This window comes from Porcisia hertigi, chromosome 15, assembly GCF_017918235.1.
Source record: "Porcisia hertigi strain C119 chromosome 15, whole genome shotgun sequence".
Lineage (NCBI taxonomy): Eukaryota > Euglenozoa > Kinetoplastea > Trypanosomatida > Trypanosomatidae > Porcisia > Porcisia hertigi.
In genome coordinates, this window is record NC_090574.1 from 434,533 (window position 1) to 458,472 (window position 23,940).

At 56.7% G+C, this 23,940-nt stretch overlaps 10 protein-coding genes across 10 annotated transcripts; all 10 read right to left on the reverse strand.

The window, feature by feature from the left end:
- Positions 1 to 990: 990 nt before the first annotated feature.
- Positions 991 to 1,566, reverse strand: JKF63_06138 (uncharacterized protein; the record flags this gene model as incomplete). The annotated part of the gene is made up of 1 exon (XM_067902089.1): positions 991 to 1,566. One exon carries the CDS (start codon positions 1,564 to 1,566, stop codon positions 991 to 993), a length of 576 nt encoding a protein of 191 aa, XP_067758436.1.
- Positions 1,567 to 2,521: 955 nt separating this feature from the next.
- On the reverse strand, positions 2,522 to 3,112 carry JKF63_06139 (uncharacterized protein; the record flags this gene model as incomplete). The annotated part of the gene is made up of 1 exon (XM_067902090.1): positions 2,522 to 3,112. One exon carries the CDS (start codon positions 3,110 to 3,112, stop codon positions 2,522 to 2,524), a length of 591 nt encoding a protein of 196 aa, XP_067758437.1.
- A 1,590-nt stretch (positions 3,113 to 4,702) lies between these two features.
- JKF63_06140 (uncharacterized protein) lies at positions 4,703 to 7,756 on the reverse strand (the record flags this gene model as incomplete). Its single annotated transcript, XM_067902091.1, has 1 exon — positions 4,703 to 7,756. The coding sequence occupies one exon, from the start codon at positions 7,754 to 7,756 to the stop codon at positions 4,703 to 4,705; it is 3,054 nt and encodes a 1,017-aa protein (XP_067758438.1).
- Positions 7,757 to 9,045: 1,289 nt separating this feature from the next.
- Positions 9,046 to 10,125, reverse strand: JKF63_06141 (uncharacterized protein; the record flags this gene model as incomplete). The annotated part of the gene is made up of 1 exon (XM_067902092.1): positions 9,046 to 10,125. One exon carries the CDS (start codon positions 10,123 to 10,125, stop codon positions 9,046 to 9,048), a length of 1,080 nt encoding a protein of 359 aa, XP_067758439.1.
- A 1,065-nt stretch (positions 10,126 to 11,190) lies between these two features.
- On the reverse strand, positions 11,191 to 12,858 carry JKF63_06142 (uncharacterized protein; the record flags this gene model as incomplete). The annotated part of the gene is made up of 1 exon (XM_067902093.1): positions 11,191 to 12,858. One exon carries the CDS (start codon positions 12,856 to 12,858, stop codon positions 11,191 to 11,193), a length of 1,668 nt encoding a protein of 555 aa, XP_067758440.1.
- Positions 12,859 to 14,609: 1,751 nt separating this feature from the next.
- Positions 14,610 to 15,209, reverse strand: JKF63_06143 (uncharacterized protein; the record flags this gene model as incomplete). Its single annotated transcript, XM_067902094.1, has 1 exon — positions 14,610 to 15,209. One exon carries the CDS (start codon positions 15,207 to 15,209, stop codon positions 14,610 to 14,612), a length of 600 nt encoding a protein of 199 aa, XP_067758441.1.
- Positions 15,210 to 16,273: 1,064 nt separating this feature from the next.
- JKF63_06144 (uncharacterized protein) lies at positions 16,274 to 16,873 on the reverse strand (the record flags this gene model as incomplete). The annotated part of the gene is made up of 1 exon (XM_067902095.1): positions 16,274 to 16,873. The coding sequence occupies one exon, from the start codon at positions 16,871 to 16,873 to the stop codon at positions 16,274 to 16,276; it is 600 nt and encodes a 199-aa protein (XP_067758442.1).
- Positions 16,874 to 17,493: 620 nt separating this feature from the next.
- Positions 17,494 to 17,838, reverse strand: JKF63_06145 (uncharacterized protein; the record flags this gene model as incomplete). The annotated part of the gene is made up of 1 exon (XM_067902096.1): positions 17,494 to 17,838. The coding sequence occupies one exon, from the start codon at positions 17,836 to 17,838 to the stop codon at positions 17,494 to 17,496; it is 345 nt and encodes a 114-aa protein (XP_067758443.1).
- A 2,410-nt stretch (positions 17,839 to 20,248) lies between these two features.
- On the reverse strand, positions 20,249 to 20,848 carry JKF63_06146 (uncharacterized protein; the record flags this gene model as incomplete). Its single annotated transcript, XM_067902097.1, has 1 exon — positions 20,249 to 20,848. The coding sequence occupies one exon, from the start codon at positions 20,846 to 20,848 to the stop codon at positions 20,249 to 20,251; it is 600 nt and encodes a 199-aa protein (XP_067758444.1).
- A 1,679-nt stretch (positions 20,849 to 22,527) lies between these two features.
- On the reverse strand, positions 22,528 to 23,811 carry JKF63_06147 (uncharacterized protein; the record flags this gene model as incomplete). The annotated part of the gene is made up of 1 exon (XM_067902098.1): positions 22,528 to 23,811. The coding sequence occupies one exon, from the start codon at positions 23,809 to 23,811 to the stop codon at positions 22,528 to 22,530; it is 1,284 nt and encodes a 427-aa protein (XP_067758445.1).
- Between the last annotated feature and the right edge of the window lie 129 nt (positions 23,812 to 23,940).

Consider the following 23,940-nt stretch of genomic DNA (forward strand, 5'->3'; position numbering starts at 1 on the left):
TGTTCTTCCGCCACTGACGTTGGCGTCAATGTGTTTCTCTGGTTTTGTGCTCCGCCGCTCTGCGTATTCTCCGTGGTGATGATCGCCCCAATGCAAGTGACAAATACCAAGCCGTGAAGGGGCGGGGAGGGGGGAGGGGGGGGGGACAACAACAAGTAGACGCGTGGGTAGTCTTCCTCTCGCTGATCTGGGTCTCTTCTACACACGGGTGTCGGCGTGTGTGTGTTCTTCTAGCCTCCCTCCTTCGTTAATGCATGGCTACAGGCCGCATGAAGGGGGGAGGGAGAAAGGGAGAGACACGTGACAGTGCAGTACCGTCATCAAGAGGAGGGTATACATATGTGTGTGTGTGTGTTGGGAGGGAGGGGGGGGAGGGGAGACGGTTCCGATCGAGGAGGTGTAGGGTGTGAAGGCAGAGACAGGGGCAGGAGTAGGAGAGAAAAAAACCTAAAAGAATGCATCAAACAGGTGTGTGTGTGTGAGGTCAAAGCCGCAGAGTACGTCAAATACACAGATAAAGACACCGTACAAGTCCAAAAAATATATACGTTTTTTTTTTTAACTTGGGTGCTTGACTGCCCCCCTCACCCCTCTCCTACTTTTTTTTCCAGTTCAGGGATACACGCACATCCACGTCGACGTAGTGGTGGGGGAAGGGGGGAGGGAGGGTGTCGCAATGACTGATGTTCGTGCTGCTCAAGTGTATCAGGTATTCTCGTGGGAGAGGAGACATAGGTGTGTGTAGGGCTCACATAGGGCAAACATCGTGTGATCAGGCAAACACGAAGATGGAAGGTGCCGGGTCAATGAGTCCACGTAAGAGACTACTACTACTACTACTAGACATGACAAGTACGGACAGGGAGGGGGGAGGGAGGAGGCTGGTGCGCAGGTGACACCCATCCCCTCCCCCCTACACACAAACACACACACGTATATATATTATACGCACGTGGAAATCCTATGTGCGCCGACATCACCAGCCTTTGCTCAACACTTTTCCCTCTGGCTTGACTTCTGGGTTAGCTTCAGTTCGAGCGGAGGCCCAAGGCGCTTCGTGGCCGGCGAAGACAAGCGCTTGATCTCCTTCGACGCCAGGCCAGGATTAAGGAACTTAGGGCAGGTGATGCTGCAGTTGAAGATGTTGTGGCACATGTTCACGCGGTTTCCTGTGTCGAACATGCGCACACGTTCGTCAAAGTCGCGGTCGAGGGGCTCGACGAGCCAGCGGTACGCTTGCAACAGGACAGCGGGGCCCAAGAAGTGCTCACGGTTCCACCAGTACTGGGGGCATGAGCCGGTGCAAGAGGCGCAGAGCACACACTCGTACAGCCCCTCGAGCCGCAGCCGGTTACTAGAGTTGACTTTTTCCTTCAGGTACCACCGATTGACGGTGTAATTCGCGTTGGGTGCGCGGCGCGAGAGGAGGTGCATCGCTGTCTTACTGTTATCCTTGGCGGTGTAGAGCTGTGGTGTCTTGGTCGTCGAGTTCTTCACAAGGTAGCGGTACATGTACAGGGGGCTGCTGTAATTTGCAACCTGGCCGGCGAGAGGCGCGGACGGCATTTGGTGCGTGTCAGGAGTGCTTTTTTTATACGTTTCAGTGAGTGTGTGCGTGTCTGATACCGTGACGTCATCTATTGTATATAAGGTTGAGATGTGCAGATAAAGTTTTTTTTTTTTTTTTTGGGGGGGGGGGGGGGGAAGGGGCGAGCGACGACGCGATAGAGGGGGAGGAGGAGCGAGATGAGTGCACAGCGTGTTGAATTACCCAAGAATTCTCTCCACCGGGGTGCACGCTGTCGCATCGACTTGGGTTATCGCGCATCCGTTGCGGTATGCACCCCCCCCCCGGGTAGTACCAGAATGTCGGAGAGACATCAGGAAGGGGTGAAGTGCCGGATCCGTCCAACTTGTTTGAAAAAATAAAAATGCGACTGCATATCTCACACGGAGAGGGCGGGAGGGGGGGGGGGGCGGGGCGGGTCGAAGATTTGCTTCAACACAGTTTGCACACCTCTTGGCGATTTGGAATTCGCTTGTGACGACATTTTTAAAAGTTTTTTTTTTTGTGTGTATGCTGCCTTCCCCCTCACCCCCACCAAAAAAGGGGAGAGGTAAGAGGGGTGGGGTGGGGAAGGCATCATCCGGAAAGGCCTCCCGAACACACAAAAACAGACGAAAACGGGAAAAACAAAACAAAAAACCAAAGAAAGAAATGAGTGATGGGGGCGGGGGGAGGGAGGGAAGACTGGGTCATGCACACCAAAATGGAGTACATTCTTCCTTCTTGCCCCCTCTCCCCGTGCAGCTGTGCCTTTGTGTGTCTGTGTACGTGTCGTGGGGGTGGGCGGAGGTAGGGGGTGAAGCATCGACAAACGGCTTACCGAGGGGGAGGGGGGGGGGGCTTGAAGCGGCGTCGGCTCACTCACAGACATGCATGGACAAAAGTGTACAGTCGTGTGCAGAGGGGGGGGGGGGGGAGGGGGGGGGGGGGGCAACGCCTTGACCACGCCACCCCTTACCAGTTCCAGCGGTGTGGCATGTCACCCGGCTTCACCGTAAAGACAGAGCGCAGGTAACCGGCCTTCTCCTTGCCCAGAGGGTCTTTCTTGATAGCCTGGATGAGAGCGGCGTCGATCTTCTTCTGGAGCTGGGCGCGCGCGTCCGAGACAACGGTCTTCTTCTCTGCCTTGGAGGTCTTCTTGGCGGCCTTCTCCGCCTTTGCCTTCTGCTTGTCACCCATGAAGTCGCCCTCGCTCTTGACCGCCTTCTCCGCCTTGGGGCGCTGGAACACCTCAGGGGTGATGAGTGCGGTGTCAACGCTGGAAACGTCGACCTTGGTGCTCGTGGCGATCACGTAGCGGGAGTCGATACGACGGATGGGGACACCGTTGTACTTCATTGGACCAGACACAACTAGCGGACCGTTGTGCGGCAGCTGCTTCAGGATCACAGCGCGACGACCGCGGAAGCGGCCAGCGAGGATGATCGCGATGGCGCCGGGAGCACAGCTCTTGCGCAGAGTTGTGTACTCGGGGCTCTTGCGCGACACCTTCTTCGCGGCCCGCCTCTTCGTAACGGACTTGGCGGCGGCGGCGGCGGCGGCCATGCTTGGAAACACTGTGGGGCTGGGCGGGGGGGGAGGTGATACTGGTTGTGCGCTAGTACCTCACTCTGTAATATGGTGTTGTTGTTTGGGTGTAAATCCCCGCATGAGAGTGGCAGGCAAAATGTTGATGTTGACGGAGGGGAGGGAAAAAGTGGAGGAGACACGAAAACACTCGTTTTTGTTTTCTTGTTGGCGATGTGTGTGTTGCGTGTGCGCGTCACATAACGCCTGGGGGGGAGGGGAGGGGACATCACCAGATGTGTGTTGGGGATAAAATAGATGATAAAACATCCTCCACTAAAAAAAAAAACAAATGAATGCAAACGCGTAAAAGAGGCGGGGGGACACTGTGAGTGGGGTGGTGGCGAGAAATCCAATCCTTCACCCTGTCCCTTCCCCCCTTCCCTCCCCCAGCCACCTCTCTCTCTTTTTTTTCTCTCTCTCTCTCTCTCTGTGTGCGCGCGCGCTTACATCAGATAAACAAACCGTATATCACCTGATCAGAATCCGCTACTACTAAAACAAATACAAACATGTATATATATGTATCTCCGTCTGTGTGTTAGTGCGTCCTTTTTCCTCCCTGGTCCACACACACACACACACACACACGTATATATATATATAAATAAAAATAAACATCCCCCCTCTCTCTCTCGTGTACATACATATATACGTACATATATACAACAGAAAAAGAAAATTGTAATATTAAAAAAGAGCATCACGGAAAAAACAAATATTTGATAAATAAGCATAAAAATAAAAATAGCTTAGACAAGGAGGGGAGGGGGAGGAGCGGGTAGACACACACACATACCGCCTCCTCCTCCTCCCCCGCCCCACATATAGACACAGACGGAGAACTCACCACTAAAGCCGACGGTATATATCACGCGAAAAGCGCAGAGGAAGAATTAAATAAAAAAAAAGGAGAGAGAGACCACCAACAACCGAACTTCAACGAGCGTTTTGATTTGTGCTAGCGACTGCATCATGTGCATATCACGTACGAGGGTATGGGTGAGAGGGGGAGGAGGGCGAGGATATTTGCCTCTCTCGGTGTGTGTGTGTGTGTGTGTGGAGGGTGGGTGGTGATAGGAGCGGGTCGCCGAGGGGGCACAGCGAACAGAGGGGGGAGGGGGAGAGAGAGACGTTCATGGCTTGCTCGCAAGAGTATGCCACATGTGTAAGAATAGGCGTGTCACATCGAGTCAGCTCGCCGATAACCGTGACAGGGAGCATCCCTCCCCTTTCCTCCACCTTTACACAAATATACAAAAGAAAACACACACACACAAAAAAAAAAAACTGGCGTTTACATCGTGGAGATGTCACGCAGCCCTCCTCCCCCCCTCCCTCCCCGACCAAAAAAAAAAAGCGATAAAGAGAGGAACAACCGCAGAGAGGGGGGAGAGGGAGAGAAAGCTTCAATCACCCTGAAGGGTGATAGAGGAGGAGGCAACCGAAAAAGTGGTGGTGGTTATAGAGCAAGCGCGTGCGCGCGCGCGTGGGGGGGGGGAGGAGGGGGGGGGGTGCAACTCCATGATCTCGGTTATCTGCCCACGAATGTGTGCTCTACGTTCGACACTATTTGCCTGCGTTAGCGTAAACATCTGTCATGTAGCGGAAGAAGTCGAACTCGTTGCTGTCCACGCCAGTTTGGTACACGTAGCGGGAGGCAAGCCACATTGCGCAGATCGCGTGCTGGTAGTTCTCCGGCACGCGCTTCAGCATCACGTCCACTGGCACCACCTCCTTCAGCGTCTTTGGTGCGTATTGTTCCATCACGTAGCGGACCAGCGCAGGGTTCTGGAAGATGTCACTGCTCAGCATGTTTTTGCGGATTTGCACGTTCTTGCGGCTTAGCGCATCCGCGATGAGCGTCTTGGACTGCTGTGGATCCTTTTCCCACTCGCGCCAGATGGCCTTGAACTCGAGCTTTGCGTTCTCCTCGATTCGGTCGAGGATCTCCTGCACATACTTCTTGTAAAACTCGGGTGCATCCGTGGCGCTCTTGGCGGACATGTACTTGGCGTGCTCCTCGTCCGAAAGGCAGAGCCCGGCAAACACCTCCAGCGAGGAGGACGTCACACCTCCCTTGTTCGCCGATGCGTCTTTGATCAGTGTCACGCCGCACTTCTCGAGGGCCAGGCGAGCGTCCTGCGAGATGAACAGGTTCGCACCCTCCACAATGATCTTGAACTTGAGTTGATCCGGCGATAGGCTGGCATACTTGCCTTCCAGCATGGCCTCACCGTTCGCGTCCTGGACCTTGAGAAAGTTGCCTACGTTTTCGAGGGTGACGCTGCGTGGGCGGCCACCGCACGGCACGAAAACGTCAGCGTCCGAGTACTTGAGAAAATGAAAGTTGTCACGCAGACGAGCGCCATCCTCAATCATGGTGCCGTCGGGCAGCGTCACGTTCTTGTCCTCTGTCAGCACCAGAAAGCCCTCCGGCGACAGCTTGCTGCGATCGAACTTGTGCAGCGGCAGACGGTGGTGCGCTAGGCGGGCGAGCTCTTCGCGGTTGATGCCCCGCGGGTCATGCAGCGAGGCCGAGATATCTACCATACCGACCATCATCTCTTTGCTGCGCAGCAACTCGTTCGAGCCGAGGTCGCCGTCCGGGCCGCCCGTCTGGAACTTGCGCATCTCCGACTCCTTGAGTCCAAGCTTCTCGTAGATGGATGTCACGTAGGCGCGCACGCTATGCGTCGTCATGCCGTACACATCGTGTGGGATGCCGCCAAGCTCAGGGTCCTTGCCAGTCGTAAAGGACTTCCATGCCTTGTAGCCACGGCCTTTGCTGTAGAGCGCGCCAGCAGCCGGGAAGGTGCCGGCTGTGTTCTCATCCGGGCCCAGAAAGATGATCTCCTCCGATTTGAGCCCGTCCACGACACCCGTCTCACCAGGGATGATGACATCAAGCAGGGCGTCGACATACTGTAGGAAGATGTGCTGACAGCGCACCTCATCGAACTGGTTCAGGTAGCGGCTGGAGACGAGGATGGTGCCCTTGCTACCGCCTTCCGGGATGTCTTTGTTCTTCAGCAGCTGCGTGTAGGCCAGGTTGTAGTTCTCCTGGAAGACAGAGCGCTTGTTTTTGCGGTAGTTGCGGTCCTTGGAGATGATCATGCGCACACCACCGCGTGCGATGTCGGTGAAGCGGATGTGGAAGCCGCGCCACTGCCCGCCGGCAAAAAGAAAGATGCCGTGGGGCACATACGGGAACTCGAGGTCTTTCAGAAACTCCGGGTTCAGGCGGAAGGCGAGTGCAGCCTTATCGGTCTTGCAGAAGTTATGCTTGATGATCACCTCGTTGAACTTGAGGAAGCTCATGAACAACATGCGGTCGTAATCGGAGCGGTCGTCCTCACGCAGGCGATGCGTAATCTTCGCCGCAATGGAGGCTCGACGCTCGGGGGTCGAGCCGAGTCTGAAGTCCTCGTAGATGAGCTTCACGAACTCCGGATAGAGGGCGATGACGGAGCCGGTGTAGCGCTCCGACATGACCTCTTGCGTCAGCGAGCTTCGAAGATGGTTGAGCCGGTTCACACCGTTCGGCTCCTTCGCCAGGATTGCTTTGAGGTGACGATAGTCGTCTGTGGTCGGGCTCGGAGTGAAGTACATGGCGAAGATGACGGCGGCGTCAATAAACACCGCTTCCTCGCATGACAGCACGCCGGACTGGTGCAGGCGCGTCATGGCATTGTAGGGGCGGTTGGGCAGAAGTCCGACCAACGAGGCGCGCTCCTCTATCTCTGCAGCCGTTGCGCCGCGGATATCGAAGTTGTAGACCTGCACCCCGTTCGAGAAGCTGTGAGACACGCTCATCATGACCTCCGCTCCCGCGATTTCCTGGAAGATGGCCAGCAGCGAGGCGACGTAGTTTGTTCGCTCGACCATGGTGGCCATCGTAAAGGACACACGCTTCTTCTCTACTTCTTCTAAATGGAAGACCGGGAACACGGAGCTGAGCTGGCGGTGAAGCAGACCGCGGATTATCTTGCCTTGCTTGTCCGTGATTTGCTTTTCGGCGGTCTTTGTGGGAAGTGCAGGGCTTTTCGGGTTGACGTGCACGTAATCGCTCTGACTCTCGGAGAAGGGCTCGATGGAGGCAGAGTAGATGACGATCTTGCGGTCTTCGCTAACGTAGTGATACGTGTTGCTGCCAAGGTTGGGATCCTCGTTGAGCGAGACAAAGTGCGCCATTTTACGCACCATACGCAGCTTTGTCTCAGGCTCGTTGTGGCAAATGTAGAAGGCGGTGAGGTGATTTTCGTGGACGTACTCAAAGGAGTCGCCCATGCGAAAGCGTGCCTCCGCCGTCAACAGGCCCTGCACGTGGGCGATGATCTCCGCCTGCGAGAAGTTGCGCAAGTAAGTCGACTTCTCGAGGCCGCTCACGAAGGCGTTTGCGAGGGACTCCACGATCTTTTTGTCAAACACTTCCTGCGTTGTCACAGCCTTGATAATGGCGTTGCAATCGACTGGGGGAACCCCAGCAGCGGAGGAGCCACAGCGACGCGCGATGGCGAGCGAGGTGAAACCAGGAGGCGACATGGCGCTGACGGCGCGGTTGATCGGACGGGCACAGCCCCGGAGGCCGGCCACGGTCTGAAAGGCAGCATAGCGCATCATTTTCTGTTTTTTTTTCTTTTTCAATAAAAAATTTGGCGGTGGGCGTGGTGGTCGTTTAATGTTGATCTTGGGCCTTTTGTGGTTGCTGTGATCGATGTGATGGACAAGTTAAAGTGAGCCGAGTAAGGAGAAAAAGTGAGTGTAGGGGAAGAGGAGGAGGAGGAGGGGAGGGAGGAGGGGGGAGGGGAGGGACACACGAGACGTTGCGGGCGACAGCGAGACCAAAAGAAGGCCTGAAACAAGGTACACGAGGACAAAGGAGAGGGATACACGTGAGGCGATATGAAGAAATGCGCGCGTGTGTGTGTGTGTGTGTGTTATGTGAAGGGGAAGAAAACCATAAAGTCGTTTTGCGTTTTAGTGGTCGCAGAATAGGGAAAGCTAATATATATAATATCGAGTTGGGGGAGGCCCAATGACAGCCAGACAGACGGACACAGAAATACACACACACAAAAAAACAGAAACAGGAATCGAGCGACGAACTAGTGATATACTCTACCTGAATAGAGAACTGCTTCAACGTTTTTTTTTTGTTTAAATCGTGTAATTTTTTTCTTCCCTGCAACGGGATATTTTTTCGTTTTTTTTTTTTGCGTGCACACATGTGTGTACGTGTGTGTAGAAATGGTGGTGGTGGTGGTGGGGGAGGGAAGGGAAGGGGGGGGGGGGGAGACGTGACTGTGTGTGTGTGGAGGAAAGACGTTGAGGGTGTACGTGAACCCCTCTTAACGTAACAACACATACACATTACATGTCTATGTAGAGGATGGGGTTTGGTATGCACGTGTGTCGAGGGCGCCTGACACTCACTTGTGGAGCAAAAATTTTTTTTGAGTGTTGAAAGGAGGGGGAGGGGGGGGGGTAGGGTTAACCTCTCGACTCTCTCCTGTATTAGGTGTCACATACATATATATATATATACACACATATATATATATATTATGGGAAAATGGGGTGATGGGCCTCCTCTCTTAATATCTGTGCATATAAAAGTTACACGACTCCATCCACAGGAAACCACACGTTCCCGTAAACCAAAAACCGCAGCGATGGCCACCTCCCCTTTTTTTTTTAAACGGCGTCCCCCCCTCCCCCCCTCCTCCCTCTCCCCCACCCCCCACCCACCCATCCCACACAACGACAGTGTGGGCACGCCATCGTCTGCCAAGTATTCTATCACACAGAGATGGGGGAGGGAAGGGGGCGGGGGAAAGAGAGAGAGAGGGGGGGGTGTGAACAGTGACAGGGCAGCACGTGTTTATACAGGGGGGCGTACAAGTGAGGAGTTACGACGTGCGGCTCATCACCATCGACAACGCCCTCTCGAGTGTGTCGCGCGCCGGTGAGTGGTGCAATTTGTGCAACGACTTCATCCCAAGTTGGCAGTGCTCGTCTGCGCGGTGCATCGCCTCGGCCACTGCGCCTTCTTTCTCGATTTCCTCCAGACAGTACTCCACATCACCGGGCTCGGTGAAGAAGCGGCGCACCATCTCATTGACCTTTGTGTTGCGCCGCGCTACGAGGAGCACTGGCATCGTCGCGATACCTTCCTTCATGTCCGCCAGCTTTGGCTTCCCTAGTGTCTTCTCGTCCCCGGTGATGTCAAGGCAGTCATCCGCGATCTGAAAGGCGATTCCCAGGTGTCTGCCAAAGTCGAAGGCCGCCTGCTCGAGGGCTTCGTTACCTGGATCGACGAGCACTGCCGTGGAGGCGAGCGAGTTCGAGATAAGAGACGCCGTCTTGCAGAAACTCTTTTGCTCGTAGCGTGGGATATCGAAGCAGCCGTCCATTTGAATTAACTCACCAGACGTCAACTCTTCCAGGGCCGTTGTCATGAGTATGACGATACGCGGCACCTGCAGCGTTGCAATGTAGAAGGAGGCACGGGCTAGCATGTAATCACCAGCAAGCACAGCACGCTTAGCGTCGTAGACCTTGTGCAACGCCAAGCATCGACGGCGCATGTCGCTATTGTCGATGACGTCGTCGTGCACAAGCGAGGCTGTGTGGATGAGCTCCGTGACCTCTGCCAGCCGTAGGAAGGGTAGGATGGTGCCCGGAGTGACCTCGTCCAGAGACCCGATGGGCTCCTCGAGTAGACGTGCACTCACCGCGGGTGGCAGCATTGCATGTGCCATCAGAATCACTAGAGCCGGCCGCATCATCTTCCCTCCCGCAGCCAACACATACTTGCTGGCATGGTCGAGCACCTCATTATTTGTGTTCGTCACGAGAGAATGAATGTGTTCCTTCACAGCGGTCAGTTCGCGGTTCACTGAACCGAAAATGTGGCCCTCCGCGGCGCGAGCTTTGTTCGCTTGCGTCTGTGTTGCCGCACACAGCTGCGCAAAAAAGCGACGCATCATTACCTGGTCTCTGTCTCTTCTATATACATATAGTAGTACAGAGAGATGTGGGCTTGTGAGGTGCGATTGTCGACACGACACGACACACACACACACACACCGTAATCACCACCACCCTCTTTCTCCTGCTCCTCGTCTCCCCCCTTCCCTCGGGCTGTGCAAGAGTTGCGTGCCTTTCCCTCTCTGCTCTCTGCTCTCTCTCTCCCCGGGATCTAAACGCAAGCTTAAAGAATGACACACACACACACGCGTAGACGCAGAAGAGAGTTGATAGAGATTAATGACAAGTTACAAACACTCATACGCAGTAAAGAGAAAGAGAGAGGGGGAGGAGGAGGAGGAGGGGAGGGGATAAGGGGAGGGGGAGGGGGAGGGAGGGAGGGTGGTGGTGACAGCAATGACTGCAACAGCCGTATTTAATCATGGAAACAGAACAACACCAAATTAATCACTGTAGGGAAGATGGAGAACAGGGGGAAGAGAGAGAGAGAGGTGAGGATGAGAACAGTGATGGGCAGAGGAGATATGCGATGTCGTGCCTGATTTGCTGGGGGAGGAGGGGGGGGGTGTCTCGTCTTGCGTAATGACACCGTTTACGATCTCCTCCCCGTTTGTTGTGTTGCTGTTTTTTTTTCCCCCTCCTCCCTCCTATTGAGAGAGTGGTGGCCGGAGGCCCCCCCTCCCTCCCAATGCAGATGTCGACGAGGGAAAAAAAAACGTGAAGGGGAGGCACAGGGCGGTATGTACGTGTGTGTATTTGTTTGGGTGGGGTGGATGGCAGAAGGCAGGGAAATACCTCAACCGCTTTCGCACAAGCCCCTCCCCCCCTTTTATATATATGTATATGTATATATATAGATTTATTGATTCCGGAGAATCGAGGGAGCTGCCTTGCTGTGCTTCCCTTTTCAACCTCTAAACAGAAAAGGGGGAGAGTCGCTCACAGTATTTACGGGTCTCTCCCCTCCCCTCCGCCCGCTCAAAGACAAATCGCATGGACATACGTGGTGTCCATTGCACCAATGCGAGTATATCAACCAAAAGGCTCGCCTGATCCTTGTCCCATCAGAGACGTTGCTTCTTCTTCGCGAGCTTGTTGAACTGGAAGCCGCCGCCGTCGTCGTCGTCCTCGTCGTCGTCCTCATCCTCACGAAGACGAATGCCATCGTGTTGCTGCTGCGGTTGTTGCCCCTCCACTTCAGCGAGTGCCTGCATCTCACGTTGAATACCTTCGTTACTGATTACAGCACTCGCGAAGACGCCGCCTCGCACAGCAGGTTTTCGTCTACCGCCTACAACACCGTCTCCATCGTCATCGCCGTCGTCACCAACGGCTTGCCCGCCGACACCTCGGTGTCGTTCTGGCTTCTCCCTGGACGATGGCGGGGCCGTAGGGTCAGCGGAGAGCGCCGCACCCCCACTACCCCCACCCCCTGCGTACACCGAGGCCTCTTCTACGGATCGTAGCAGCTGCTCGTCTGCCTCGAGGTCCTCCACGGTGATGTTCAGCCGTGTCGCGGCACGCTCGCGCAGTCGTTGCTGCTGCTTCGCCAACTTCTCCTGCTCTCGCAGTTCCCGCTCCAGTCGAATCCGCTCCATCCGCTGCTCCCGCGTTTCCCTCCGTTGTGCATGCGCAGCGAGCTCGGCTGCCTTCTGCTCAAGCAGCTGGCGCGCTTTCTCTGCCTCTGCTGCCTCGAGCGCTGCCTGGCGGCGCTCTTCTTCCGCCGCCTTTGCCCTCTCTTTTTCTGCCAGCTCCACTGCCACCTCCTTCGACGCCTTCTGCATCGCCACGGCCAGGTCCATCACGGCATCGCTGATACCGCCGCTAGGGTCGAGTCGATCGTCCTGCTGCTGGGCTAGACGCTGCTCCACTGGCACAATGAGCTTCTTCCGATTTTGCCAGCTGCTCACGCAGAAGGGCACCACCACTTTTCGGGGATTAGATGAGGCCGGGCCGCCGCCGCCGCCACCAGCGCGGTGCTCCGAGACTGCTGCCAACATCATCGAAGACGACGTGCTAGGAGCCAGATGGTTGAGTGTGTTGCCACCGTCATCTGCCTCGTCTTTGGTGTTTTTGCCGCCGCCGCCGCCGCCGCCGGAGCGCAGCAGTAGTGCGTCTGTAAAGTGAGACTTCTTCTCTTTAGTCGGTGAGCGCACAATGGGACCTGGGTCCCTTGATGTCCCATCGAGGCTAGCCGAGCCACCGCCTGCCGCCGTGATGGTCAACGCAAGTGCCTGCCCGTTCGGCTTGTTCGACGCAGAGCGAAGACGCCTCTGCACGGCGAGACTGTGGCTGTCGAACACTTCTGTTTTCTGACGAGCAGCCGTCAGGGTCTCTTGCAGCACCAATGCGGTGCGTGTCGTCGTCTCTTCCGCTGTCTCTCCCGCCGTAAAAAAAACATCTGGGGCTGTAGTAGCTGAGATAGCACAGCTGGGCGCTAAGGACGTTTGCGGAACGACAGTCAGGGCATTCGACGCAGAGGGTGATGAAGGTGAGTACGCTGGTGCAAGTGGGCCGCCCTTGCCGCTGTGGGTAGCCCGCGCGGCACCCGCAAGGCTTGGATGGCGATGAGCTGTCGTCTCTAGAGGGGCTTTGGTGTTTGTCGACTCCGAGGAGAGAGCTGCGACGGCGGCGAGCACCATGGCGGGTGCGCGTTGCTTGCCCATGCCGTGCGGGTACTGAATAAAGTGACAGTCCGCGAAGGATCCGCCATCGTAGAACTGAAGGCTCATCAGCGCCTCTGTGTGTGTGTGTGTGAGCGTGTGGTTTTGTTAGTCTCTCAGTGGCTTGGACCCTGTTAATGGTCTTTACGATGCGGTACCGCGCTGAGACGCCGCAGTCATCAAATAAATAACGCACACGACTTGGAAACGCTCTGCGTGTAGAGACGTCTTGTAATGCAGGAGGACTATGGGCTCGATAACGAGAAGAGAGGCGGTGGTGGTGGTGGTGGTGGTGGGGAGGGAGGGGGAGAGGGGGGGGGGCAAGGGGACAGGATACAGTAGAGGACATATCTGCAGGCGCTTGTACAGCATTACATATACTAGCGCGCGTGTGTGCTCATCCGATCGCGGTTAGCCAAATGGGGAGGTTGGTTTCGGAGTGGGGGGGGAGGAGAAGAGGGAGGGGCAGCTCGCAACTTGAGAACGAGGAGAAGCGGCCAGTGGCAACGATAGTCCCCCTCCCTCTGCGCTCGACACCCCCCCAATGCGCCTCCTCCTTTCCTTCCCCTCTCGGTGCTGTTTGTGTACCATCGGCGCTGTCCGTGTTTACAAAAAACATCTCGCATACCTCCCCTGGCACTGGCCGCATCGACAGTAATCTGCAGGTGATGCGTACAGCTTCGTCAAAAGCACAAACGCAGAGAGACGAACAGACAAGTGTCTTGGTGCCGCCATGATATGGAGGTCGGGAGGGTTACGACGACGACGACAGGAGGAAGGGGGGGGGGATGAACGAGCTTTGTTGCGTTGTTTATCATGTGTCCCACTTCCAAGTTTCCCCGCACACGTGCAACGGTCACACACACACACACATACACACATACACACGCGGATCAACACAAGGATATCTATATATGTCTATATATATATGCATCTATATATATATCTATACGTGTAGAGGTGCGTAGAGTAGCAGAGGGATTTCATCAAAGTGCGTCGCCCTCATACCCACCCACACACACACTCGACGTCGTAATCGCTGTCCAAACGCCGCACCGAATAAACACAGCGACCACTGTAGTCTTATCCCCAGACCACTACACGCGGTATCACGGCGCACACAAGGGCGAGGGAGGCAAGGATGAGGAAGATGAGGAGGAGGGGTAGTCACACGGCGGCAGCGCGCCCGTATCCTTTTCATGCGCCAAAAATCAAGGCCATTGAACCCCCACACGACACCTAAAACAAAAATATGTACTATACAACATGCATGAGGGATGCCGGACAATCTGGTGGTCTGACAGGAGTGGGAATGGTGAACGCAGTATGGCGGACAGGCAAGAAGTGTTCGCGAGAGACGTCATATGCCCGCGCGTGGATTCAGAAAAACCTCTACGACGACCAACGCCTCTGCCTCCTCTCTCGAGAGGCATCGTCCACACAACACCCCTTCCCTTCTCCTTTTAATCTTCTCCCCCTTTTTTTTCTTGGTCACGCGTCCTCGCTGCTCGTCACCAACGTACTCTTCCCTTTCCTCCCATCACCCCCCCCAAAAAAAAGGCCCACGTGAGTCTGTGTCTCAAGGATGCAGTGCTACAAGCGCACAACAAAGTGTAGTCGAACACTCTCCTCGCTGTGTCGTGGTAGGTGCGCACCGTTCAAAAAAAAAAAACGGGAGTACGCGTGTGGAGGGAGGCCAGCAGATACATACAACACTCCATAGATCCCCTCAGAAGGGGAAAGGGAAAAACCGCTGGTAGTACTGCATGACCAGCCTGGGATAACACGCATCAATCTTGCGGTGCAGCATCTGCGGTCTCCTACAACTTGCTGAAGTAGCCCTCCACGGACGCCTTCGGCTCCGGCTTCATCGTGGCGTCGCCCTTCTTCCAGTTCGCGGGGCACACCTCACCGTGTTTCTCCACAAACTGGAAGGCCTCCAGCAGACGCAGCACCTCCTCCACGTTGCGGCCCACCGGCGTGTCGTTGACGGTGAACTGCCGCAGCGTGCCCTTGGGGTCGATGATGAAGACGCCGCGGTAGGCAGCGCCTTGCGTCTCCTCCAACACGCCGTAGGAGCGCGCGATACAGTGGGTCTTGTCGGCCAGGATCGGGATCTCCATGGCGCCGAGGCCACCCTTCTTGCGGTCCTGCATTGTCCAGTTCAGGTGCGAGTACTCGCTGTCCACGGAGCACGCGATGACCTCACATTGGAGGTCTTTGAAGCGCTTCACGTTATCAGAGAACTGAATGATCTCCGTCGGGCACACAAAGGTGAAGTCGAGCGGGTAGAAGAAGAGCACGACCCACTTGCCCTTGTAGGAGGCGAGGTTGACCTTCTTGAAGGTGCCGTCGGGCATCAGCGCCATCTCATCGAAGAGAGGCGCCGGGTGGTTGATTTTGGCATCACCGCAGGACATGATTGCTGCTGTGGGAGTGGGAGTGGTGTATGGGTATGTGCTGGGGAGTGCAGATCGAGAAGAGAGTGCGTAAAGGGGAGTGTAGGTGAGAGTCAGAGCGAGGGCGGAGGTGATCCTACGATGGGTAAAGGCGGACAGGAGGAGGGGGGCAGCGTTGGGGATTAGGAGGGAGGAGAGGAGAGGGGCGTGGATGGATGGGGTGACAGGTACGGTTAGCAAGGGGACGTAGGGACATGAGGATCAAGCCGTCTGTTGTACGTGTGTGTGTGTGGGGTGGGGTGGGGTGGGGTGGGGAAGCCGGGTAGTGGTAGCCATGGTGGTGAGAACTAACATCGTGTGTGTGTGGACAACGACCCCCTGTGCGTGGCTGAGTACATACCGGATTGCGTGTGGGAGAGAAGTCAGAGGAGGATGCCCCCATACACGCACAATCACAGGAGAGAGGCCTTGGAGACACCCGAGGAAATCGGTCATGTGCTCATCGCTATCGGCGGTTCTCGGTCCTGCACCACAAATGAAAAGAATGACAAAAAACCAGGAAAAAAAGCAAAGGCAAAGAGACCTACAGAGATATACACAGACACACACACACACGCACACACACTATGGATGGAAGGAGGCCTCTCCCCCCTCGTTTGCGCGCGCGCGCGTGTGTGTGTGTGTGTGGTGAGGCTTCTTTCCCATGCCTCGCACTTTTTTTTTCACTCGTGCGCTAACCTGGGGGAGACACAAAAAAAACAAAACAGGTAAAAAGTGGTGGCAGGAGGGCATTTGTACCCTGCTGTTATGCAGGAACGGGCCCGCGCGATGGAGGTGGGGGGGGGGGGAGGGGGATGGTCGGAGGCTGCGAGCAAGGAGGAGGTCACAACCGGTGAAAGGCGGAGGGTCTGCCAGATGACAGCGGTATGCGTGCATCTGCAGAGCGCCTGGCAGGCTCGCACCCACCACGGCCCGCTCATATATATTTTGGCGTCTCCATCATCAGCATTTCTTCTTCTTCTGCCTTCCACCTGTCCAGCAGCGGCGGGCGCGGTGACACTCTGCCCTGCCATGCTCTTCGCTCTCTAGTGCTTGCTGAAGTAGCCCTCCACGGACGCCTTCGGCTCCGGCTTCATCGTGGCGTCGCCCTTCTTCCAGTTCGCGGGGCACACCTCACCGTGTTTCTCCACAAACTGGAAGGCCTCCAGCAGACGCAGCACCTCCTCCACGTTGCGGCCCACCGGCATGTCGTTGACGGTGAACTGCCGCAGCGTGCCCTTGGGGTCGATGATGAAGACGCCGCGGTAGGCAACGCCTTGCGTCTCCTCCAACACGCCGTAGGAGCGCGCGATACCGTGGGTCTTGTCGGCCAGGATCGGGATCTCCATGGCGCCGAGGCCACCCTTCTTGCGGTCCTGCATTGTCCAGTTCAGGTGCGAGTACTCGCTGTCCACGGAGCACGCGATGACCTCACATTGGAGGTCTTTGAAGCGCTTCACGTTATCAGAGAACTGAATGATCTCCGTCGGGCACACAAAGGTGAAGTCGAGCGGGTAGAAGAAGAGCACGACCCACTTGCCCTTGTAGGAGGCGAGGTTGACCTTCTTGAAGGTGCCGTCGGGCATCAGCGCTATCTCATCGAAGAGAGGCGCCGGGTGGTTGATTTTGGCATCACCGCAGGACATGATTGCTGCTGTGGGAGTGGGAGTGGTGTATGGGTATGTGCTGGGGAGTGCAGATCGAGAAGAGAGTGCGTAAAGGGGAGTGTAGGTGAGAGTCAGAGCGAGGGCGGAGGTGATCCTGCGATGGGTAAAGGCGGACAGGAGGAGGGGGGAGGGGGAGGAGGGGGGCAGCGTTGGGGATTAGGAGGGGGGAGAGGAGAGGGGCGTGGATGGATGGGGTGACAGGTACGGTTAGCAAGGGGACGTAGGGTCATGAGGATCAAGCCGTCTGTTGTACGTGTGTGTGTGTGTGTGTGTGGGTGAGTTGATGCGACGGGGGGAGTTGAGGAATCGCTGGTATGTCCCCCAGCTGAAGGTGTGCCTAGCGGTGGGGCAGACACATGTGTAGCCCAGATAGAAGAGTTCGTCCCCGTGTCGTGCGCTTCGAGATTGTGGCTTTCCGATCCACAAAGAGGCGATAGGTGGCGATCTCGTTAGTACCCTGTGCAGCTGGCGCTCAGTTGACGAGCAGGGTTCAGCATACGTTTTTTTTTTTTGTACACGCGCGTTGGATGACTACGAGAACAAAGTCAAGGATGTCAGGACCATGTTCGAATGCGCTGGTCTGGGTGCCCCCGTCGTGCTCAGGGGCGGCCCTCTCCACGCAGGCCCCTGAAGTCGAGGGAGCCGCTGCGCGGAATGTGCGCTGGCGCCTCGCGCTCTAATTCCAGCGACTTCAAGTGCGGCATCTCGCTGGTCATCGAGTACCCCAGTGACGTGGGCAGCGGAGGCGGTGCTGGCACCGGTGATGCTGCGGTGCGACGCGCCGTGAAGTCGTCTGTCGACCGGAACACGTACTCAACCAGTGCAACGATACTGAGGATGAATGCGCCGTGGAAGCGCAGCGACGCGAAGCGTGCACCACGTGCGCCACGGATCTTGCGGTGGTCCTTGCGCTTCCACCACTGCTCAAGCTTAAAAACGGTCATAATCACATGATGGGGGGGGGGTTAGGAGCGACGACTGTGTGGGCACAGGCAGCAATGCTTCTTTGGGTGTTCGCGTGCTCGAGTGCGCGCGGGGCGTGTGTGTGTGTGTGTGTGTGTGCGCGTGTGTTGCGCTGGTGACTGATGGAGAGGAGGGGCCAAAGGACGAGGAGGGGTTTGCGTGCGAGTGCGTTTGTTTGAATGGACTATTCGTGCGTGAGCAGGACTGCTGACGTAACCAGCGAGTGCGGCACTTCGTTCGTGCACACTTCGAGCCTGGTTTCTCTCGCTCTCTGGACGCTTGATGCTTTTACGCATAGACTCGGGCCGCGTGGGCCCCATATATGTGCCTCCTCAGCGGCACGAATGTGTGTGTGTAATGCGGCGAAACAACGCTGGAGAGACGGGCAGGGAATATGAGATGGATGCACAGAGAAAGAGAGGGAGGGGAAAGGGCTGATGGGGACAGGCGTCTGTGTCCACAAATGCGAGACAGAAGCTGTTCGTCAAGCGCTCAAGCATGCGAATCGGCCCAGCATCTGATCTCCACTTTCCCCCCCTTCGTGCCTCCTCTCTCTCCCCCCCACCCACCCCTGCACACCACCGGCATGGGTTTGTTGGTGTGGTTATTCTGTCTGCTCGTGCGCAGAGGAGCATGCGATCCGCAGCTCAACACACGCCCCAGCACCACAACGCACCACACACACACACACACACGCGCGCGCACATACTCTGATAAGAGAGGTTTAGACAACCGTAAAGACCTTCGATGTGCAGAAACAATCAGGGGAAACAGGTGGTGGCCCGGGGGGGGGGGGGAAGGATGGTGTACACTAGCAACACGCACGTGCGATCAAGTATTGTGTGTGCGCTAGTGGAGTATGAGAGAAGGGTGGTTGGTTGGTGGTGAAAGAAGAAAAATAGACACGTATAAAGCCGCAGGCGATAGCGATGATCACATGGATGATCTGTTGATGTCTACGATATGCAAAATGTGAACGGGTGTGCGTGTGTGTGTGGGGGGTGGGGAAGCCGGGTAGTGGTAGGCATGGTGGTGAGAACCAACATCGTGTGTGTGTGGACAACGACCCCCTGTGCGTGGCCGAGTGCATACCGGCTTGCGTGTGGGAGAGAAGTCAGAGGAGGATGCCCCCATACACGCACAATCACAGGAGAGAGGCCTCGGAGACACCCGAGGAGATCGGTCATGTGCTCATCGCTATCGGCGGTTCTCGGTCCTGCACCACAAATAAAAAGGATGACAAAAAAAACAGGAAAAAGAGCAAAGGCAAAGAGACCTACAGGCATACACACACACGCGCGCACATACTCTGATAAGAGAGGTTTAGACAACCGTAAAGACCTTCGAGGTAGAGAAACAATCAGGGGAAACAGGTGGTGGCCCGGGGGGGGGGGGAAGGATGGTGTACACTAGCAACACGCATGTGCGATCAAGTATTGTGTGTGCGCTAGTGGAGTATGAGAGAAGGGTGGTTGGTTGGTGGTGAAAGAAGAAAAATAGACACGTATAAAGCCGCAGGCGATAGCGATGATCACATGGATGATCTGTTGATGTCTACGATATGCAAAATGTGAACGGGTGTGCGTGTGTGTGTGGGGGGTGGGGAAGCCGGGTAGTGGTAGGCATGGTGGTGAGAACCGACATCGTGTGTGTGTGTGGACGACGACCCCCTGTGCGTGGCTGAGTACATACCGGCTTGCGTGACTTCTGCTGGGATTGCGTGTGGGAGAGAAGTCAGAGGAGGATGCCCCCATTCACGCACAATCACAGGAGAGAGGCCTCGGAGACACCCGAGGAAATCGGTCATGTGCTCATCGCTATCGGCGGTTCTCGGTCCTGCACCACAAATGAAAAGGATGACAAAAAAACCAGGGAAAAAGCAATGGCAAAGAGACCTACAGGCAAACACACACACGCGCACACACACTATGGATGGAAGGAGGCCTCTCCCCCCTCGTTTGCGCGCGCGCGTGTGTGTGTGTGTGTGTGTGTGTGTGTGTGTGTGGTGAGGCTTCTTTCCCATGCCTCGCACTTTTTTTTTCACTCGTGCGCTAACCTGGGAGACAATAAAAAACAAAGCAGGTAAAAAGTGGTGGCAGGAGGGCATTTGTACCCGCTGTTATGCAGGAACGGGCCCGCGCGATGGAGGTGGGGGGGGGGATGGTCGGAGGCTGCGAGCGAGGAGGAGGTCACGACCGGTGAAAGGCGGAGGGTCTGCCAGATGACAGCGGTATGCGTGCATCTGCAGAGCGCCTGGCAGGCTCGCACCCACCACGGCCCGCTCATATATATTTTGGCGTCTCCATCATCAGCATTTCTTCTTCTTCTGCCTTCCACCTGTCCAGCAGCGGCGGGCGCGGTGACACTCTGCCCTGCCATGCTCTTCGCTCTCTAGTGCTTGCTGAAGTAGCCCTCCACGGACGCCTTCGGCTCCGGCTTCATCGTGGCGTCGCCCTTCTTCCAGTTCGCGGGGCACACCTCACCGTGTTTCTCCACAAACTGGAAGGCCTCCAGCAGACGCAGCACCTCCTCCACGTTGCGGCCCACCGACATGTCGTTGACAGTGAACTGCCGCAGCGTGCCCTTGGGGTCGATGATGAAGACGCCGCGGTAGGCAGCGCCTTGCGTCTCCTCCAACACGCCGTAGGAGCGCGCGATACAGTGGGTCTTGTCGGCCAGGATCGGGATCTCCATGGCGCCGAGGCCACCCTTCTTGCGGTCCTGCATTGTCCAGTTCAGGTGCGCGTACTCGCTGTCCACGGAGCACGCGATGACCTCACATTGGAGGTCTTTGAAGCGCTTCGCGTTATCAGAGAACTGAATGATCTCCGTCGGGCACACAAAGGAGAAGTCGTGTGGGTAGAAGAAGAGCACGACCCACTTGCCCTTGTAGGAGGCGAGGTTGACCTTCTTGAAGGTGCCGTCGGGCATCAGCGCTATCTCATCGAAGAGAGGCGCCGGGTGGTTGATTTTGGCATCACCGCAGGACATGATTGCTGCTGTGGGAGTGGGAGTGGTGTATGGGTATGTGCTGGGGAGTGCAGATCGAGAAGAGAGTGCGTAAAGGGGAGTGTAGGTGAGAGTCAGAGCGAGGGCGGAGGTGATCCTGCGATGGGTAAAGGCGGACAGGAGGAGGGGGGAGAGGGGGAAGAGGGGGGCAGCGTTGGGGATTAGGAGGGGGGGGAGAGGAGAGGGGCGTGGATGGACGCGATGGGAGGTGAGGTGTCATGTAGAGAGAGGCCGATAGAGGCGAACGAAATAGAGGAGTGGGTTCAGGTTGGGAGTGTTATGTGCAAGTCTGTCCGGGGGGGGGGGTGCGGGTGGTTGGCGGGACCAAGAAAAGTCGGCCTGTCATTTGCCTCTTTTGTAAAAAGTTGAGATTTTGTGGAGTTCGGATTCGACAGGACGCATCGAGGCAAACGAAACGTTGTCTCTTCCAGGGTGAAGAGGGTTTCGTGGTGGCCTCCCACGCAGCTGTGTCACGTGTTCTACCTGACACAGTCTCGTTCCGTTTTCCCTTCGTTGTTAACATAAATATATATTTTGTGCGTGGCCATCGCCTCACCACTACGCATTTGTCTACTCAACCGTGTGTGTGTGTGTGTGTGTGTGTGGACGGGCGTGAGTAATAGGTGCTTGTCGAAGTCCAACAAAAAACGCATGACGCCCAAGGCCACACTTTGGCACAGGCCTGTCCGCAGACCCTCATTCTATCATGCGAAGCAGCGGTAGACGTGCGTCGGAGCTACGGCCAGCCCCCCAGTTATGTGAAGTCAGCATCCGCAACAGAAGTTCCCCCCTCCTCCCACCTCAGTACGCCCTGAAGGTCGGGTAAGATGCCTTTGGAGTCACGTTCACCGTTCGCTGAACATCATGGATGAAGCAGATGCCTGCACAGTTGAGGGCCACATCGACACAACGTCATCGAGCCGTGGACCGCCAACATCCGTGGCGATACATCGGCGTGACTACCTCAACTCATCAGTCTGTGGACCTGGCGCCCACAGTCGCAGTTCAGGCCTTGTTAGAGAGTTTAGACGGCTGCCTGGGCTTTTCCCACGGAGTGGGCCACTGAACCCCTCCCCCCCTTCCAAGATCTAGGGGTTCCCAAAGTACCTGGGTGTGCCCGTGCTCAGTTTGATGCACACATAATTATGTAAGCATCAGACCCCAGCGTGACTGTGCAGCGCTGCCTACCCCCCCCCCTCCCCTCCGCCCGAGGGAGGGGGAGAAGTGGCAACGGTGAGGTGGTGTCCAAAAATACGTTAAAAAAGGGTGGGGGAGAGGCGGGGGCGCACGGCTGGCGGCCTTGAAGTCCGGGGAGCCATCGACGCGACGCTGACGTAGAGGCCGAGGGGAGGTGGCGGCGGCGGCTAGTCCACCGGATTAGCAGGTACACAGGCGAGTGTAGGGCAAGACATAAATTTACGACAAAGTCCCCTTTTCGCCCACTGAGGGGGAGGGAGAGAGGGGGGGGGGAGGGAGGGAGGCGATGCGCCGTGCACCATTGCGAAAGCCTCGACCAACCGCGGGGGCCTAGTAGGTTTTTGTCGTCTCGTTTGTTCTTCGGATGATACGCCTGCGGAGAACGACGTCGATGACCATCACAATGGCCCCCCCCCCCCGCCAGCCCCCCCCCCCTCTTTCCGTACTGCCGAAACACACGGCTCCTATGAGGCCGACGACGTTCTCGCTGGTGGTGTGGCGGAGCGACTGCGACTGCGTTTCCGACCAGCTCCGGCGCTTTTCTGGACTGATGGCGCATCTGTCATCCCCGACTCCAGCTTCAGCGGCGCGCCGGCCGTGCTGCCGCCTTGCGTCGGCGGAGGAATGTTCGCCACAGTCTCGCCTCTTGTGCGTGTCGTAGCCGTCTCGAACTCCGGCATCTGCATTAGGCGGTCGAACTCGGGCTGGATCAGTGGCACTGCTTTCTCAGCCACACGCATCAGCTTCTCCACGCGCACCTGGGGTAAATGCGCGCTGGAGGCAAAACTGCTGTACAACGTGGCGCGGGGTGGCTCGGCATTGGGGTCAGAGGGGGGCAGTGGCTTGTTTGGCCACCGCAGCCGCGGTTCGGTGCGTGCCAACAGCACTGCCATCACAACCTTTTCTGCCTCCACGAATACTGCCAGGTCCGACGCGCCGGGGATGGCCTTGTTTTCGCACTGACGTATTGCATGGAAGAGAGCGAGGCAGGGCATCTCGTAGTGGATCAGAGGCAGGTGCAACAGTTGCACATAGTAGTGAATCAGATTGGGTACGTACTTCTTTGCCATCTGCTCCATCTCCTGGCCCAAATTCGCTGCCTCGAGGATTTCTTGACGTCGGGACTCGACGTCTTTCAGCGTCCCGTCCAGCACGCGCATCTCGCTCAGCGGAATCGGCTGCCCCAAGCGCTCTGCTGCCAGCATCAGGGACGCCGCTGCCACTTCTGTCTGATGCTCGACTCGCACGCCACGTTCTCGGCGAAAGCCAACAAAGTGCTTCGCCAGGGCGATGGCGTCGCGCAAGATCGCCTCGTCGTAGCGACGAGAAAGGCGAAAGAAAACCTCAAGTTGGCTCGACATGCGAGGGTGCAGTTTTGTTTTGGCGTATTTGGCGGTATCGCCGAACGGACCTGCGCTGGTTCCCTGAGCAGCAGCGTTGGGGCGTCGCAAGAGGCCGGCTGCTGCGGCCGCTGCCTCCTCCCGGGTCAAACCGGCATTTTTCGCCGTCGCACGGCCCATGGCGTTGCCATTCTCGGGATCCCAACCGTCATTGTCCCCTCCCCGGTCGACGTCCGCGTACGTTGCATCTTTCTCGAAGCGTGTTGCAACGTTCTCCTCGAGCCCCATCGCCACCACTGTGGCGCAGTTCACACAGGCTGCCTCGCCGCGTGCCTCGTCCGTCTCGATAGAGTCGATGGCCCCGCAATAGGGGCAGTTCTTGCCAACGTAATCTGCTGCAGTGGCCATGGCTGCATGGAACAACAAACGGGTGTATACACGTGCCCAAAGTGTTCCTCCCCTCCTTTAGTTTTCCCTTTCCGTCTCGTTGAACACAATGGCGTGGCGCGTTCAGCCGTGTGTCTCTGTGTGTGTGTG